At 34.7% G+C, this 14,861-nt stretch overlaps 1 protein-coding gene across 3 annotated transcripts in view; it reads right to left on the bottom strand.

Moving 5' to 3' along the window:
* ADGRB3 (adhesion G protein-coupled receptor B3) overlaps nucleotides 1-14,861 on the bottom strand; it is a 756,499-nt gene that overhangs the window by 739,860 nt on the left and 1,778 nt on the right. For 2 of the 3 annotated variants that reach the window (XM_017507539.2, XM_017507537.2), the window contains exon 2: nucleotides 12,488-13,259. In XM_017507539.2, the coding sequence (XP_017363028.1) occupies nucleotides 12,488-13,244 (757 nt within the window). In that variant the 5' untranslated portion in view covers nucleotides 13,245-13,259. Of the gene's footprint in view, nucleotides 1-12,487; nucleotides 13,260-14,350; nucleotides 14,525-14,861 lie in introns of all 3 variants that reach the window. The other variant, XM_017507538.2, reaches the window with a different exon arrangement.

The following is a 14,861-nucleotide window of genomic DNA, read 5'->3' as shown; positions in this document are numbered from 1 at the left end:
TTCTGGCTTAAACACAGCTTGGCTTCATGACACTAAGGTCTGTGCTAAGCAAAGGCAGAGGCACTGGGTCTGGCAGGAGATTGCAAATGCCTACCAGACAGGGTGAGGCATGGTGGAGAAGTGGCAGAGAATGCTTATGGGACACTACCCAGCAGGCATTGAAGATACCTGAGAAACACCAGAGAAAGCTGAAGACTTACATAAGGAGTGGGAGTTAGGCAAACTTGATTATTGGGTTGTGTGAGGAAGAGCAGAGTACAGAAAAAAAAAAATAAGCACAGATAGATAAGCAGGCCATGGGATCCTAGACAAATTATGAATTTTGTTCCAACCAAAACACAGTAAGAACAAACTGACAGCCCTTACACATACTTGTTGATCTTAAAACTGAAAATACTAGTTTTAACTAGAAGGAAGTTTATAACATTAATTTCTCGTATGTGGCTTCATATGGAGACACTGATTTATAGTTCTGCAGTGATTTTTCAAGCAGAATTGCCTCTCATATCAACATAGGAAGAAAAGAAAGACTGATTAGGCATGGCCGTAGGCTTTCTGCCCACTTCATCCAAAGCAGCTCTGTTTTTAAAAGGCTCTTACATATTGGTTTCCATTTAGAAAAAAATGTTCCACTGCTAAGGGGAGAAAATATTGTATTAATTCACATTCTACCTTTTACTCATTTCTTATGCCTAACTCAGTTCTTTATTTAGTGGATCAACTTCTGTTCTCCTAACCTTCCACTGCTCCATATTTGTGGTTTCTGTGGTCTCAGAATCCAGAGGCCAGAAACAAGCACATGTAATATTTATTATACCTAGAATTCATTTGTGACCCTTTATTACCAATTGAACACCAAAGTATGATCATCGGAAAATTCCAGAGAAACCGCTAAACAGAAAGAAGTCATATGTTTTTAAAAGAGTAGACTTTTAATACACTAAGAGCTAAAGTATTAAAATGTTCTCTTTCTTGGAAGTGAAACGATGTTGCTCCATGGCTATTTACTTCATATTTGAAAGCAAAACCTATTGAGAAAAAAGCCATTGCAATTGGCCAATTTCTCAAGCACCACTTTAAAAATATACAGTTTGCCCTTTAAGTTATAAAAACCAAGGCCAGCCAAAGAGAACTGACCACAGGCTGACATATCTGTAAAGGAAGCTGATCTCTCTTGGAAGCCAAAATAAACTGAAATTTCTTACTCTACAGTGCAGAGGCAGATCTTTGAAAGTTTGCCAAATTTATATGGAAGATTATATTAACAAATTTTTATCTTCCAAGTTGCCCTCTTTTTTACATTACAAGTACCATAAGTAGTAAACATAAGAAGAAGCATTTCTAAAAACATCCATCAGACATAAAATATTTGATCTGCATTGCCTATTCAAAAAATTCATAAAGCTGTTTCAATAGAAGTCTAGAAGAAAAGTCAGCCTTTTGTTTATTTATTTTTTTTACAGTTACTTCTTTTTCTCTTAGGCTCCCTTCTTGATGTGAAAAGCAACAAATTGACAAATAAACAAACAAAAAAGTAAAAAGCTGTAATTTTCCTTATGAAAGTATAAAGGAAAACTTAGTTGCCCTGGTTCTTTTTTGGAATAAAACAAAGAAGATCTACAAAAATACATTTTGTGTGTGTGTGTTTTGTTTTTGTTTTGTGTTGACACAGCAAATCATCAGGCAAAATGAAACTTGAGTAGCAAAATTTTATTTTTATCTTTCCATTTTTAAAATGATATAAAATTAGAACCAAATTCTTAATCTGTCAGGAATTTTTATGTTTTATATGGGAGCCTTGAAGTAATTGGTTTTGCTCAGCTCACACAAATTTCTTTGAACATCTAGAGCAGTGCAAATGTTCCACTGTCAAATCAATACTGAAAAAAAAGTATGTATGATGTATATGAATATATATGTATTATGTAATTTTTAAAATGGTGATACAATAAAAAAACCAACAGATAAATACAGAAAAAAACCTAGAGGGCCTAAACTCAAAGAAGAGTTATTAAGACAAACACATTAATATTTTAATTTTCATTACTTCTTTGTTATTTATTTCTCTGTTCACTTGGGCTGCTCTGTGTGCCAATCTGCAAAAGGGATAATTCTTATATAAGGCCTTTAGCACATTAAATTGAAGAATCACAATATAAAACACTGATTTCTGATCTACTTTATATATACTCCAAAATCACCTCACTAACTCACCTATACACCCCTGTGTTAATCAGGGTCCCAGTGAGAAACCCATGGTTCTCAAGGTATTTTGAGAAGCAAGTACAAATAGCATTACTAGTGCTTAGAGTAAGCAAGGAGAGATAGTTCAGTGCCCAGGGCTGCAACAGTGAGGAGCCATTACTATCCATAGGCTTAAAGGAGTAAGGGGCATGGTCACCAGAGCCTCAAAGAGGGAGCTCACCTGATAGAAGTTGTAACCTTCAACAGAGGACCCGGGGCATGCAGCCAACCCACAACAATGCAAGGGGAGAGGCCCAGAGGAAGAGACTCCCCGTCTTTGCTCATTTCTCACTTTCAATGCTATTTCTCAATGTACCACAAGGTAACCAAGAATGTAGGACATTTATTTCTCCAAAACATAGTTTTCCCAGAAAATGATAATAAAGTGAAAACCCAAGATAGATCATCTCATTAAATCTATAGAGACCCTGAACTTGAAATATAAGCTTGTTAAATTTAATAATTTTAGACTGAAAATCAATTGTTTTTTGAGACCTACCTCACATTCGTTTAAATTATATATACAAAATAGAACAAAAAATATAATGAATAAAAGCTTTAATTTGTAGACACTAGTCTATATATTAAGTAGTATGTCAAACTACACTCTGAAAATGGTCCTAAACAAATACCAGGTAATTTAAATGATTAGATTTATCAAATAGCCCTAAATGACTGTTCATCTTTTATCTCACAGAGATGCTTTTGAAGGTAAATTCCAGAAAGAACTGTTCTCAGCTGAAATAATGGTCCCATTATATATTTGTAGATTAGGGTTCCATTAATCAAGTAAGATTTGGACTAGACAGTGTTGAAAGATATTTATAAGTCTGAATATTTGTGATTCAGTTTCAAAAGCACTCCAGACACAGAGGGATTGAGAACATCTATAGCTCTGAAATTCTTTAGCTTTTCATTTGATCCGATTTGTAGCAAAATTATTTAAAAAGAAAGACAATAATCTTTAGAGTATTCTGCATAATTGGCATGTCAATGGGGCAAATAATATGTGCCTGACACACTTATTGCTCATACAAAACAGAATGTGCTATAGAGCTTTGCAAACTAGAAATTATTTCCTGAATCGCAGGTGTTATTATATTCTCTTTATTTATGAAGTCTTTCTTTTCCTATGAGTGATATGTAAAGATTCTCCTTAAAAATGCATCTTATTGCAGAACAAATTATTACTGTTTAGGTATATTAATATAGAAATTTAAAAAAATTATCAAAAGTTTAAAAATCAACTTAAAAAGGAGGACCGCCAGTAGAAATGTCATGTACCACTCATCTAGTATGAACTACCCATGATTGAAAATTTTTCTGTGACGTTTCTAAATTACCTTAACATATCTGTTGTTAAAAAGTAATTCTACCTAGATAAACTTCCATGGTTGACTCCACAATTTTCTTAATGCTTTTTATGCATTAATGTCTGAGTACATTTGCTACATCCTAAATATTGCAATCTGGATCCATCAGCATTCTAACATCTTTCTCATGCCCATGTTTGTTCTCTTTAAAAAAAAAAAAGAAATTCTCACTCCCCAAATAAACTTGTTTTTTTAGTAAAAATAATTTGAGAAACTATACAGGATTAAGGTAGCAGGTAAACTATTTCATTTTACATGATAGAAACCAAATAGTAACCATTTTACCTTCATATTTTATAACATGCCCCAGGGATCATCAGTGTGTGATACAGATTGGCTGTAGGAAAAATGCACATCAGCAAACATTTTAGATTTCAGAAAAGACTCCTATTCACCCAGTTAATTTTGAGTTAATCAGCTACATGTTCGTGTATTTAGTGCATTTGTTACTTATTTAACTTTCAATGCAAACTAGAAATACATTATTAAACATTTACAGTCATGTACCTAGGTCATTCTCAGCAAATGCACAAAATTCCTGGAGGATAGCTGAAAGATAATTGAATGTAGAGACTGTGGCATTTCATAGAGACTCATAGATGACATTTTGAAATTTTACCTTAAGAAAATATCAGAATTCTCAAATTAATGCTAACCTTTTTGGGTTTTCTTTTCAATATCTAATTATGTAAGCGTTGTTGGGGAATATTTAGGATCATTGGTCTCTAATAACTGATCACAATTCACTGAATGAAATTCCAGCAAAGTCATCCTTTTTTTCCTAAGTGGTTGAATATGGCCTAGCATTTCAGGATAATTTCTTTTTAAAATATATCTCAAAACATAAACTTCATTTTGCAGAATCCAGCAAAGATTAAAATAGTCAAAAATCATTTAACTTAAATAGCTTTGCTGCCTATCAGCAACGATATTCAAAGGACAACTTTCCAGGCCCAGAATGATGCACATACCACTATCTTGGTCTAACTGATGCATTACTAGTCATGCCTTCATCAACCCAAAGGTATTGAGATGTTGCCTTTTCTTCGTCTAATACAAAATAGACACATATCTAGATGGTTTTATGATCCTTTGTTAAATGCTCTAAATTCATAGTCAAGTTCAAATGACTAAATGGCACTCTAAATCATTATTGATTATCAATTCTCTATGGTTTATATCCAAAAGATAAGAATAAAATCGAAGTTTCAAAAACTGCACTGATTTGAAGAGAATATTTTATATAAATACACATTAACATACAAAAATAAAATTTAAAGTGTTGGGTACTAGATACACTAAATACCATATAATGGTATCATATAATGAGAAATATGCAGAAAAATTATAATTGTTTCAAGTATAAATACAATACTTAAATAAAATTCTTCACAAAGAATCATTATCAGCAGTTCCAAACATAATGAAAAATGTCTCAAAGGAAATGTATTTCAATTATGATAATAGGTTATAAGAAATCCATACTTAATGTATGTAAGTCTCATTCCGGAGAGCTACTACACCCTCTACACTCGACAACTTCATTATTAACAGCATTCTTTTGTTTCAGATTTGCTTTGTTCATTCATATTTTCAACCATACATACATGAAATACAGAAATCCCTCTTAAATGTTCCAACCCAAATTTCCTTTTCTGGTCCCCAGGATTATACTCATTAAGAAAAGAATTCCATGCACAAAACATCAAATATTCAGTAGATTCCTAATCAGTAAATAAATGAATGTTTTCGTAGTAATAAAATCACCAGAGAAAGGATGTGTTTAAACCAGTGTCACTACCTCTTCCTCTCCACAACACACACACACACACACTCTTACACAAATAAAAGTTTCAAATGGTTTTCAACACATTGCACACCCATATCACTGCTATGTAGCATCACATAGTTACTTAGTCACTTCTTCTCTTCCTTGCCATTCTCCCTACCCAAACACAGAACAAAAAGATAAAATAAAATGTACTCTAGTCCTGTATATGCAAGTTGTATTAAAGGTAAAAACCAAAAATAAAGAAAAACATGAAGTATTATGAATATTTAGTGTTATCACTTTTATTTATTTATTTATTTATTTATCAACTCCACAGCACTTGAAAGTCTATCTTTTTTTCTTTTCTATCTCTCTCTCTCTCTCTTTTTTTTTTTTTTTTTTTNGACAAAGTTTCACTTTTGTTGCCCACGATGGAGTTCAGCGGCTTGATCTTGGCTCACTGAAACCTCTGCCTCCTGAGTTCAAGTAATTCTCCTGCCTCAGCCTCTGGAGCTGCAGGAATTATAGGCATGTGCCACCACATCCAGCTAATTTTTGTATTTTTAATAGAGATGGGGTTTCATCATGTTGGCTGGGCTGGTCTCAAACTTCTGACCTCAAGTGATCCACTAGCCTCAGCCTACCAAAGTGCTGGGATTACAGGCATGAGCCACCACGCCCAGCCAGAAATCTATCATTTTTAATATTGACTTTTTCCAACCTGAACATAGGTCATGTCTGGGTAATTTTATGTTATACAAATTATAAACAATTTTTAATATTTTATGATAAAATTGCATAAGAATATAGATATGTCTGAAATAAAATGTGAGTTTTAATCAGGAATTGTTTTGATCTACCAAAAGCTGAAGGAGGGAGATTGAGGGAAAAGAAAAGGGCACTGACGTTTATCGAGGGCCTAACATAACTTGAGCAATGTGCTGTTTTATACATGCAATCTAATTTAATATGATATTGTATTACAGTAGGTATTATTCTTGTATTATTAATGAGTCAAGCTCAGTCACTTGTCAAAGGTGCTACTAAGTGGCTGAGTCATTTTAGTGACCAAAGCTTTTCTTACACCAAATCATGCTTTTCATTTTAAGGAGGTGACACACCTAGACAAACATAATATCACTCTGATTCCTTATTAGTTAATTGAATTTGGAAGAAATTTCCACAGGCACTGACAGGAACTGAAATATTCCAAGCCATTAATTTTATTAATTTTTTTCTTACATGATGTCATTTCCTATCCTCCCATACCCTGATAAATAAGCATTACTAGGCTACTCTGAAAAGAAGAAAGTAATAATATAGAGTAGTAGTCATAATGAGAAACAGCAAATCAAAACTCAGCTCTCTTTGGTTCATGGTCTTAAAACCCATTACATATTAATTAGCAAAATTTTTTTAAAAGCTTATTTTTAAATGAACACTGATTTCTGTTCCAAGGGCCAGATTACCTTTATAGGTAATACATACCAGACTGAGTCGAAATAAAAACTATGTTTTACAAAAGTAGCTATATGGAAAAAGAAATCAGCTTAACAATAAAATTGCTTCCATTAGGAAATGAAGTAAAAGAAAGCATGCAAAAAGCTGGATTTTAAGGGAAGTAAAATTCCTATCTCACTTTTAATAGAAAATGAACTTGAAGTACATTTATCTACAGCTATTGTAAAAATCCCCTGAAACACACATGCTGGTACATGTGTGCATGGATGGTATACATGCAAACAAATGCACTTACGTGTTCACACCCCTCTTAATATTTCGAATCTATTGTCTACAAAAAATATGTTACCATGTAATGGAGTTTTCTTTCATTAAATACTACATATATGAGCTACTCCTTGGTTGTTAAAAATCTAAGATGGCAAACAGAATAATTGTGGCATTTTGTTATACTTGACCAGGCCTACAATTTTCAGTAATATTCCATCGTTAACATAGATCATAATCAAAAGTGAATAACAGAAACACTGAAAGTGATGTTTAAATAGTCTTTTCCTATTTCTTGGAAAGACAGCTTATATTATTCTTCAAAGTGTGGAGGAGAGGATTTGGAAAATGTCATTACTGTACAAGTAGTGCTAGGGCCAGAAAATAAAAACAGAGAGAAACAAAAACAAGTAAAGACACACAAATTGGCAAATTTTCTTACCACATTTTTCTAGAAGGGCATACATAGCAGGTTCTATTTATCATTGACATAAAATAAACATATATAAAATTAAGAATATTTGTTAATGACTCCTTTCTTCTTGTTCTTTTAAAACTCTTTTTAAATAACACCTTGGAGACAAGGAACTGACGTCAATAATGCATTAATAAAATTGGAAATTATAAAAATAATAGCAATCTTCTCCTAATAAAGGTGTAAGTAAAAGGTGGATAGTTTCCCAAAGTCATATATTTCTATTGTTTCTATTATAACCTAATTATTGCTATCTTTCCTACTGAGATTTTTCTGTTTCATTTATTTAACATTCATTTCAACCAATATTTACTAAAACCCTGTTCAGACCATGCTGGATAATTAAAAGCCTCAGTTTTTTTTGTTTTTTTTTTTCTTTTCTTGAAGAACTCATTCTGGTAGAGTGAGATGGAAATTTTTGTTTGTTTTTGAGACAGTCTCGCTCTGTTGCCTAGGCTGGAGTGCAGTGGTGTGATCTCAGCTCGCTGCAATCTCTGCTTCCCTGCAAACTCCGCCTCCTGGGTTCGAGCAATTCTCTGCCTCAGCCTCCCGAGTAGGGGCAATTTCAGGAGCCCATCACCATGCCTAGCTAATTTTTGTATTTCTAGTAGAGACGGGGTTTCACCATCTTGGCCAGGCTGGTCTTGAACTCCTGACCTCGTGATCCACCTGCCTAGGTCTCCCAAGGTGCTGGGATTACAGGCATGAGCCACTGCGCCTAGCCAAGATGAAAATATTAGTGGAAAATCACACTGCAATGTGACAAATGCAAGAACAGGAGTATAGTATGTGCAAACATCTGTGGGATCTAGCAAAAGGACAGAGCAAACTGTCAGGGTGCTTCTTCAAGGAACAACAGATTTAGTAAATCGTTCTGCATTCTGAGTATGTCATCCTGGTAGTGATTTCAAATAAATAAATAAATAAAACAAGGAAGATCAAAGGAGTGTAAAGAGGAAGGTGAATGATGACTCCTAAAGTAATCTTAGGGCAAATAGGAAAAAGGTAAAAAGAAATGAGGACAATTAAACTGACATAGACTCAAATCACTCTAGATTGCAAATATGTGCCTAAAAATGCCCACACATACACACAAAGGCATGAGCTAAAGTCTACGCAAGCCTATGGTGAGACTTGGGGAGCAGAATATCAAGAATTAGCAGAGTAGAAAGACAAATGAGTGTGTGTGTTCAGATTTCCTGGAATCTATACAGAGATCCCAATTTCCTTTCACATAAGTAGAGCCATTGATGTCAGCAAGAAACAAAGATTCCATTAAGGCTTATTACGTGATTTAGATATCCTGGTGTAGAATTTTTCTGCCAAAACTGTTTTAATCATTTATTGTAAATGAAGTGGTAAAAAATAAGATACTTTAATTCCACATTTTATATCTTAGCTATACGGTCCAAAATTATCATTAGCAAAAGAGTCCCATAAACCATAGTAAAGACCTCCAGATAATTAAAGATGACTTTGTTAACAAAAATGCCATTCTGCAGACTTATATGTAAAACCTGGTAATCCTCAATGTTATTTGAGGTTTCTTTTTTAAAAGAATTATAACCATTACATGTTAACAGGCTTTTTAAAAGCTGCCTGAAATAAGACATTTTTATTTAAAAAAGACTTCATTCTGTTAATTCGCTTTCATAATTTCATATAAAAATTGGGGAAATGATAACTAAGTTTCTATAATCGCATGATACCCCCAAATATGTCAAATATGACCTTAAATAAGAAATTTTAAAAATATACTCAAATGTGATACTTTAATGAAGCATTAGTCAAATAATTTTTTATATTCAAGATAACATTTGTAATTGTTGGTATCACTGAAAACAGCAATAGTTTTCCCTTTGTTGTTTTCTGGCTACGAAAACTTCCAGTACATGAATATTATTAAAGAAGGTTCTAGTATATAGCTTATCTCAAAGTAGGCATCCCACTCCTGAGAGTCTATTGTTTCTTCAATACTAAATACCTAATATTATTTCATAATACTGATGGACACACTCACAATATTCAACACTTGATGTATCTTTGCCATCACCATCAGTGTTACACAAAACAATCTGGAATCACATCTACTAAGTGTGAAGACTGTTCGAATTTGTGCCACTTCTATGATGTAACACATGTGGAAGATACTTTTACTCAAGGCAGGACTTCTGAGTCAGTATTTATTAGTAAATAAAATGGAAGTCAAATGAGAGTAATCTTGTATTTATTTCTCTGATGACTTAAAGGATGACTTTTTTTTTAAATAGAAAATGGAAACCACCAAGTAATATAAAATATAAGTGGAATTTTTAAAACCTAATTTTAAAGCTGGAATTACATGTTATCATGTAAAATGACACTGGAATAAAATGAGATATGAGTAGCACAACCAGGTGTAATGATTAACCTCAAGTTTTATGTCATTATATGGTAGTTTATTTGATGGTATTAAATAATTATTTATCAGTGTTTTATATATCATTAATATGAAATATTGAAGATATAATATATTTTGCTTAAGTGTTATTAAATTAAAGGTCAATAGATTTTCATAACTCTTTCCCACAATGCAACCTAGCCAAAAAGAGATTATTTAACTGGTATAAAGAGTGTTATATATATTTTGTAAGAATTACTTAACAAATGCATCAGCTACAATTATGTCATCAGGAATTACTTATCCTTACCTTTCTGACTCAGAATATCTAAACAAAGAACACAAATTCAGAATATACAGAATAGAAGCTGCACTTTCACTGACATAGCATATATTGCTCCCCTATAATATAAACTTTTTCTAGTTCAACTCAATTAGCATCATACTGCACTTTAAATGTAAGTATATTTGTCAGTGAAGGTATTTGTTTTTCATTTTGCCAGTGGATTAATTATAATATACAATTTGTGTCACATGATTTACACATCTGCTGTCTAAAGTCACTCTTATTTGTATTCACTTACAAAACAAATGTCGATCTAGTGTAGCTTCTATAAATCCTGTCATTGTTTTAACCCACGTCTCAGGATCATGATCAACAAAACCTTTGAAAATCATGCTTAATATGCACACAAGAACTTTGTTTTTGTCACTTACTGCCTTTCACATAAAAGAGTTGTGACACTGAATTCACTCTCCACTGTCATCAGCACTCAATTTTATAATTGAAAATTAACCATTAAAGAAACAGATTTTCTAAATTGTATTAAAATAACAGTAAAACAAACAAAAACCAGATTCCTATGTTAATTGTTTATTAGCCAGGTTGTAACATCACACTTTTTTGTGTATACTGTAGTTTCTTATTCTAGGGGACACTAATTAGTTTTAAATGGTGTTAAATACCATCCCTGCAGTTGCAAGTGCTTCTCTGGGATTTTTACTAGAGAAAATAACTCCTGTAATTTAAAACCACTTTGTTTTCCTCAGTCACAGCTGATAATGAAACACTGATCCGCAGATGAAATCTTTAAGGTTTTCACCCCTCTCTCACTGCCATTAATCTGCATTCATTTTCTAACGGGTCTTTTCCTCTGGTACCATTGCTCTTCCATAATTCCCATCCCTTAAATTCTGGCCAGCAGAGAAATGGTATTAGGCTATTTAAGTTCCCCATCTCTCCACGCCCCCTTACAAAGCCTTGGCTACCCTTAAAGAAAATTTTCCAACAACGTGTCAATTTTATATTGGCCACAAAGACAACTTCTGTTGGTTGAGGAAAAGGAAAGAGGGACTGGAGCTTGGCGACTGGAGCTTGGCTGTCCCTTTCCACAGACTGGGATCTTTGTGGCGATCAGAAAACATTTCCTGCATAAGAAATCAACACACTCTCTGGTTGCAGGATTAGGGAGCAAGAACTAATGTGTATCAGCAGTGTCCTCAAAGGAATGGAACACATCCATTAACCTTCCAAACAAGAAAAGTCATTTTCTCAAAATATGTCACCCTTTCTTGCATTATTAAACATAATCCACAATCTCAAATCCTCTGGCAGCTCCCCCACTGGGGATTGGGCGAAAGCTATAAATCATTCCTGCACTTTCTTTTTCTTCCGCATTTCCGTTGCACTTCCCCTCCCCTCATCTAGCTCTGAGACGTTCCTTCTCTTCTTGGGGGCCCAAAAAGATAAAAGCAAAAATTCACTCTTAAGAGGAAGATGGGGTCTTAAAGGATCAGTGTGTGTTTTCATTGCACCCCTCACCCCGTCCTCAGGTGATTCCAGAGCCAGAAGACCTGGAGAGTTTGTGCTTCTAGTGAATTCCTCCTGACCCAGGAAAGAGCAACACAAACGAGTGAGATTTTTGCACAAGCACCTCAAATAAAATGCCAGACCAGGAGAGAAGGGGAGGTACCCCTGCCTTCATGTTCAAACAGGCAAGCTATTGAGTTTACACCACCTGTTAGTCAAGATGTCCCAAGATCAAACCTGGAAATGGGTGAGGAACGTGAGGGAAGGACTCGTGGAAATAGGAGACAGGAAGTGAAGTGGACCTTTTGCTGGGCTGGAGCAGAAGGGAGATGTCTATAAATCCATTTCACAGGTGGAGCATGTGTGTGTCACCCCGAGGGGCTGCAGCCTGAATAAAGGCACTCCTCTCCCTCCTCACCAGCCTCTAGTGCAAGCTGACTCTAGCTTTCTGCATCCTTTTACTGATTATTCTACTTGCACTTCTAGCACATGCTGCTGAGCTATCCAGTCCTCACCGCCCTATCTCTATAACCTTGAAACTAAAACTAGCTCCAGAGACCTTTATCTGTGAATAGCACAAATCAAATGAGCCCAAAAGTGACAATAAAGGAGCAATAATTAGGCCTGTGTGTTGAAACAGCACGTTTTAACTCCATCCCCAAAGTGCTCCCCTCCCCCCACCTTCCCCTCTCCTTTGGCAGCTTACCTTCTTTGGGTGGTCGCTTGGCCTCCCTGGTAAGATTGCAGACTTGGGTGGTTTGCAGCTCCTGGGTCAGGCAGCCCTCTGTCTGCTCATTCAGGGGTAACACCACATTATTTAACAAAGCCAGCGACTGGTCGTCGATCCCCCACTCTCCCAAATGCTGAGGGCAGGTGCATTTTGTATACATGATCCCACATGATTCTGTTCTCCCATTTTCTGATTTTAAGCAGCTCTCCAACCAAGTGCATAATACATGGCAACCAAACTGGCTTGGGCTGACCTTGTTCAATACCAAAAACTCAAAAAACGATTTCTGATCTTCTTCCCCTTTTTTCTGTAATCCTGGGAAATCAGTTGGAAATACTCGACGTATTTGAATAAAATTTTTATCATACTGTAGAAAAACAAAAGCATTCTTGGAATTGCAGAGTTGCATTATAGAATGATTCTTTCTTAAAAGATCCTTTATTTTTTCATGGGAAAAATGATCAAACTGATAAGCCAGGAGTGAAAAGTTAGAGCAGCTAAGGTCCTTTTTGGAAAATTTCAGGTAAATGCTATATTTGGTTGGATCTGGATTTTCCAGCGTCCAAGTGCAGTTTGTAAAGTTTTTGGGAAACATTTCACTTACAGAATACGATCCATAAATGACTCCCTTCACCAAAGTTGAACACCAGAAGTCTTGGGCAGCATTAAATCCAAACATAACCAGGAGATAGGTGGAAAATATATAAATCAGCAGGTTACGAACAGCCTTCATCCTATGTCATTTGGCCTGTAAAAATGGCAATGAAAGTCAAATGAAAGTAGGAGTCTACACGAATTAAGAAAATAAACTCCTTTCAATATTACAGCCAGCTGTTTTCAAGATTTCAGCAAAAAACCCTTTTTAAAAGAAGGGCAGGTAATTTTTATTTTGCAACACGGAAAAATTATGTTGCTGTGTGAACAGCGCCCTCATGTGGCCATTCACAATGGTCAAATTCGCAACATTCAATTTAGAAATAACATTTAATAGATTATTAATAGGAAAACCCTAACTTATCTACCAGGATTTCCTCCATGTCCATTATCATCCTATAGAATGAAAAGGGAAAACATGGAGTTTTAAAACATCGTAATCTAAATGTTAATTGTCAAAATATTATTAATCAGCCTACAGTCTATACAACCATTTCTCTCGCTGTCCTCTGCCTGCAGTAAACATCATCACACAAAATCTCATCTGATAATCTTTGAACAGCTGTCATCACATTATTTCTCTTATCTTAAATGTGAGAAGTAATTATGATAAATTATGGCTACATTTTTAAAAGCACAAATGATAATTTGTTACAGATAGAACGTCATCTCCCAAATGCCCCACTTGCCTTTGCAGGGGCCACCATGTGAACTGCTCAGAAATTCCTTTGCAAAAACATGGGCATTCATGTGGATTAATTAATTTTAAAAGCATCATTTGAGAAAGGGCATAGGTGGATAAATACAGTGGGGAAACTTGTTGTTCAACATTACCGTTAAGAACCAGGATTTAAGGCAGTCATTTCAATGTGACATGCCCTCTTGGGATACATAAAGTGGATCACTATATTAGTATCTGTATCCAAAGGTGATGTCAGTAAAAAAAAAATTCCAGAGCCATACTAATTGAGCTGGCCTCAGTCTTTTAATTTTTGAAAAATTATCAACTGTAATTTAAGGTTTCCACATGGTAATGAAATACATTGGCATTTTTGTCCCTAGCAGATTTCAGTTATTGAATTGCTCCCTTTCCAACAACAACTCCGAAGCTCCTCTTTCCTTTTTCTTTATTTTTAAATTTCAACCCTGGCCTTGGATAATAAAGTAGTCCTTGGTTATATTTACCTCTGTTAAGTTGTTATCCAAAAATAACTTGAATACTTTTCAGCTTTAACTTTTAAGAAGTTATTTCTTAGAATAAATGACACTGCTTTTTGTTTGTTTGTTTAGCCTTTGAGCTGATAAAAGTGATGCCAAGTATATTTTAAAATTCTTTAGGCTGCAGTCTCTTCCACTGTTCTGTAAACAGAGACAGACATACAGACATATAGATAGTTAAGAGTTTTCATGCCTTTGCCTGGGTCTTCTCTGAACCAAAGGATAAAACCCTCTTCCTTCCCATTGCATAACACACACCAACGCATGCACACCAAATCCAGTGACCGAAGTCCCTGAAGATAGATCTGCATTTTCCAGATTATAATTCAAATTCTATGTCTTGATATAGGCAAACACAGCCCCAACTCTAAATCTCTATATAGCAGCCGTTTAAAATAGCATCAGAACTGCTGGGACCATCAAAACAGTGTTCTCTGTTTCAAGCAAATAGCTCAATGAATAATGCATTTTCTTCACG

This window comes from Cebus imitator, unplaced genomic scaffold (genome assembly GCF_001604975.1).
Source record: "Cebus imitator isolate Cc_AM_T3 unplaced genomic scaffold, Cebus_imitator-1.0 Scaffold377, whole genome shotgun sequence".
Taxonomy (NCBI): Eukaryota; Metazoa; Chordata; class Mammalia; order Primates; family Cebidae; genus Cebus; species Cebus imitator.
The sequence above is the reverse complement of the archived record's forward strand: the minus strand, read 5'-3'. Positions and strand labels throughout refer to the sequence as shown.